At 56.3% G+C, this 4735-nt stretch overlaps 1 protein-coding gene across 1 annotated transcript in view; it reads right to left on the reverse strand.

Moving 5' to 3' along the window:
• PHF21B (PHD finger protein 21B) overlaps positions 1-4735 on the reverse strand; it is a 46032-nt gene that overhangs the window by 31922 nt on the left and 9375 nt on the right. Inside the window, exons 3-4 of the mRNA XM_023734519.1 lie at positions 2866-2958; positions 337-684 (exon numbers count right to left, since the gene is read on the reverse strand). Coding sequence (XP_023590287.1) covers positions 337-684; positions 2866-2958 — 441 coding nt within the window. The remainder of the gene's footprint in view (positions 1-336; positions 685-2865; positions 2959-4735) is intronic.

Raw genomic sequence — 4735 nt, forward strand, 5'->3', positions numbered from 1 at the left:
CCATCCATCCATCCACCCACCCATCTATCCATCCTTCCAGCCATCCACCCACCCACCCATCCATCTACCCACCCACCCATCCATCCACCCATCCATCCATCCATCCATCCATCCATCCATCCACTCACCCACCCACCCATCCATCCACCCACTCTCCCACCCATCCATCCATCCATCCATTTCATCATCCACTCACATCCCTGCTCATTCACTCCATCACCTGGCCAGCCTCGTTCAGCCCAGGTCTTATTCCTCCAGCCCCTCTTGGACCACTGCACAGGGTGCTGCCTGTGGGTGTGGCATGCCCTTCCTGGAGCTGGCCCCGGGGGCACTCACCTTGTTGTCGGCACTGATGAGGAGGGGCTGGACTTTGATGCTGTCGCTGACCACAGACACAGCGGTGCTGGGCGTGATGGCGGTGGCATTGCTGGAGGTGGAGAGGATGGTGTAGGCCACGCCGGCGCTGCTCAGAGGAGAGGCGACGGCGGTGGGCTCGGCGCGGGCCTGGGGCTGGCTGCTGCCTGCTGGCACGTGGCTAACGGTGTTGTTGGCAGTGGGGAGGGCTGGGCTGGGGTTCTTGATACTGACCACAGTGGCCTTCTGGAACGCTGGGGGCTGCTTGGGGGGCCGGTCCCGGCCTGGGGTGACTGGGAGGCTGTCTGGAATCAGAGTCTTTGGCCTAACCTGGGGGGAAGGGACAGATGCATGGTCAGACAGACAGACACAGGCAGAGTGATAGCTCCCCAGGTGTGTGGAGGGACAGTCCTGAGCAGAGCCAGGACTCAGGGAAGGCCAGGGACTGTGACGTCCCATGTCAGAGGTGAGGGGACAGCTGCACGGAGGCCAGAGCACTCATCCAAGCCCCCCTACGCTCCGTGTCCTGGGCTTGCAGCGGCCGGCCCTGGAGGTTCAAGGGGAGCCGCTCGGGCTGAGGCTCTCTGGAGCAACTAAAAGGGGGAGCAGAGAGGAGGTGCGCAGCGGGGCGCAGCCGCTGGATGAGTTAGAGGGGGTCCGTGCAGTTCGACTCCGCTCATGCCAAGGCCCAACGCAGGCAGAGCCAGCCTCGGCACCGGAGGTTGCAGGGCACTGCCTGGCAGTGGTGCAGAGGCCAGAGGGGCTGCAGGCTCCGGGCCCTGCGCAGTCCTGCCCCCTGATCTTGGTGGGGTTGCTGGTGTGTCCCCTGTGAAAATCATGGGACTGTACATGTGTGATTGGTATCGAGAAGCCCACATAAAACAAGGGAGCCTGATGGCTTTGCGTGCAGACGCACGCAGCCCACGAGGGGGTCAGGCCGGGGCCAGTCCTGGCTCCTCTAGGACCCATGTGGCCTTGGGCAAACACCTGTGCAACAAGGTGATGAGAGCCACCTCCTGGGGTTAGGCGTCGGGGAGAAAACACACAGAAAGTGTGCGCTGTGCCCTGTTAGCCGCCCCCAGTGTCCACCCCTCAGCGTCCCTGAGACCACCATCCCTACAGACTGAGCCCAGGACACCCAAACCCCACAAAGTCACACCGATCCTGTGAGGTCCGCATTAGCAGCACCTTCTTACAGACCAGGAGACAGTGGCTCGGAGGAGAGAGGCCACTCGCCCTGTAGTGTCTGAGCCTGGCCGCACACGCAGCGTGCAGTAGGCATCTGAGTGGGGGTGGCCGGGCCCTTCCAGGCTGCTGGATGCTGAACACCAGCTCAGCCAGGGCCGAGGGCTCGGCCTAACCCAGAGGATGAAGGCAGTGGGCAGTGCCATTCACCAACGTAGCTGGCCGACCCTGGCCGGGTACAGCGTATACAGCAGGTGCTCAGTGAAGCCGAGTTACTGATAATAAGGCCGCCGCTTGATGATCATCGGTGTTTGCACTGCACCAGGCACCGTGAGAAAGGCTTCATGTTGGCTCATTCAAGCTTGCAGCCACCATGAAGCGGGTTCCTGTGTGAACCCCCTGAAATGAGGCGCTCAGGCCAGAACAGTTATGAGGTCCAATGACTGGTGCCAAGTGCCAAGCCCAGAAACATGGCGTCCTGGGGGGAGCCCAGGGCGCCGGGCCCAGCAGCCTCCCGAAAGGCACTGTCTCCTCCGGGTTCTCAGACTTCCTCCACGGTGGCCCAGAGTTAAAAACACACGTTACATCGTGACCCAGAAGAGGAGCAAACGGTTCGAGAAACAACGCTTCTGATGCCGCTTGATGTTTTCTATTCTAGTCTAGCCCAGTTTATTTCATTAAAAAAAAAATTCTGGTTATGACCCACTAACTTGATTTCAAAATTCCTCCCCACGTGGAAAACACGATCTGGTCCAATCGTCTCCTTGAAGGGTGGGCAGAGGAGGCCGGAGAGGGAAGGCACCACTGAGGAGACACCCCGAGAGCAGGGGTCCCCCCAGCTCAGCACCCGCCTAAGAGTGCAGCCCTGATGGGATTATGTTAGGGACTGAATTGCGTGCCACCAAATATGAGTCAGAATCCTAACTCTTATACCTGTGGATGTGATCCTGTTTGAAAATCGGGGCTTCTTTGTTACGTTAATAAGGCAGTATCAGTGTTGGGTCAGTCTTAAACCTAATCACTTCTGAGTCCCGAAAAGGGCAGATGAGGCACAGCAGCAAGCACACACCGGGAAGACAGATGCCACGTGAGGATCGCCAAGGAACCAAGGAACACCGGGGCAGCCGAGGAGGAAGGCCTCAACACGGCCGAGACCCCGAGGTGGACTTTAGCGTCCAGAACTACGAGACAGTCAGCGTCTGTTCCTTCAAGCCACTCGCTCGTGCTGTTTGTGTTACAGCCGCAGCAGCAGACGGAGACAGACAGGAATCCAGGGAGGAATAGGCAGACAACAGACAGCCCGCGGCCTGCCGAGGGCCGGCTTACCTGAGGTAGCACTGCTGCTCCTTGCCCGGCCAACCTCTGCAAGGAGCTGACCTGAGGACCGGTGACAGGCACTGCAGTGGTGGTTCCCAAAGCCTGCGAGACAGAGATGGGGGCGGGCTGAGGCCGGGCGGGCGCTGGAGAGAGCCGTCTCCATTCGTCTCTCTTGGGTTATGATCTCTCTCATCACAAAAGTAATATGTGTTCGTTCCCGGAAGAAATTTTGGAAACCAGAGAAAGAGAAAGACCAGCACACCCAGAAAATAATCATTCTTCTTCTTCTTCTTTTTTTTTTTAACAACCATTCTTTGTTACACAGTAGTTTCCATTTGTATTTTTTTATATAGCTATAGATAGAATTTTGCAACCCATCAGCAGTTTGAATCCAGCAGTGGCTCAGCGGGAGAAAGGCCTGGCGACCTGCTCCCATAACGATTACAGCCTTGGAAACCCTATGGGGCAGTTCTACTCTGTCCTATAGGGTCTCTATGAGCTGGAATTGACAAGCCGGCATCCAACAAGAACAACAACATTTCTGCTTTTACTTACTGATACATGGAAGATTTCCCAGTGTTGCTACCACTTCCCAATCACCCCTCCACCATGGCTGCAGAGTGTGCTATTCAGTGGACGTAATGGGATTTCCTCAGCCCATCCCCTTTCATTAGACATTTGAGTTTTATCCCTGCCCCTTTCCAATTAATAACAATGCTGCAATAAATATCTTTGTACCTAAAGTCATTTCCACTTCACAAAGTATTTCCATAGGAGAGAGGCTGAAAGGAGGGTAGAATGCGTCAAAACAGAGAGGTATTTTTCAGATCCTTGATGCAGATCCCCACTACATCCCTCAGAAAGTGGGGTTTGGGGACGGGGAGGGACTTGTGCACGCCCTGACACGGCTCTCAAATCCAGCACCTCCCCTCCCATTCGGGGTTCTCGCCAATGCATCATGGCTGGTAACTGAAAGGTTGGAGGTTCAAGTCCACCCAGAGGTACCTTGGAGGAAAGGCTTGATGATCTACTTTTGAAAATTCAAGCCATTGAAAATCCTATGGAGCACTGTTCTACTCTGACACATGGGGTCACCATGAGTCAGAGTTGACTTGATGGCAACTGGTTTTTACTGGTCCAGTGCATCACGGGATGGCTATGCCAGCAGAGAGAGACTGGGCATTCGAAGAGAGGAGGGGGAGAACAGCCTCCCAGTGACTCCAGGCCCACACAGGTGCAGAGACGTGTTTTGGGTGCCCACTTGCCCAAAGTCTCCTTCTGTGGGAACTATCGCTGCCCACAGCCCCCTGCTGAAGGGTCAGCTCCAGACAGCCATGTCTGCACCCCATGAGCCTGACCCCAGAAGAAAGGCCCACCAGACTCAAAGCCAGCCAAGCCACGGTCTCCTCTCTCATGACACCAGGAGACCCAGACTCTACTTGGGGAACAGAAATGCCTTGCCCCATCTGTGGGCTACCAGCAAGAGCCCAGCTGGGAGGTAGGGTGAGGGATGAGATGGGCAGGAAGCAGCTGAGTCAATGCCACCCCAATCGAACTCTCAGCAGCCGAGAGACAGCATGAGAGTGAGCAAGTGAGCCAGCAAGTGGGGGACAGGCCGTGTGAACAGAGCTGGGAAAGCCGGAGCTGCCCCAGACACAGCACACTGGTGGGATCCAGAACGACCAGCACCGTGGAGGCGGCTGCACTTCCTGCCCCTGGGATCTGGGGGACCTGCTGCAGCCATTCAAGCCCCCTCCCCACTTTCTTGCCCAGACAGCACCTCTATCCACCCCATACATTTTAAAAATAATTCATTCTATTTTTGATTGTTGTTGAAAGTATACACAGCAAAACATACCCCAATTCCACAATTTCTGCA

The sequence above is a fragment of the Trichechus manatus genome, unplaced genomic scaffold (assembly GCF_000243295.1).
Source record: "Trichechus manatus latirostris isolate Lorelei unplaced genomic scaffold, TriManLat1.0 scaffold00069, whole genome shotgun sequence".
In the NCBI taxonomy this organism is placed as follows: Eukaryota; Metazoa; Chordata; class Mammalia; order Sirenia; family Trichechidae; genus Trichechus; species Trichechus manatus.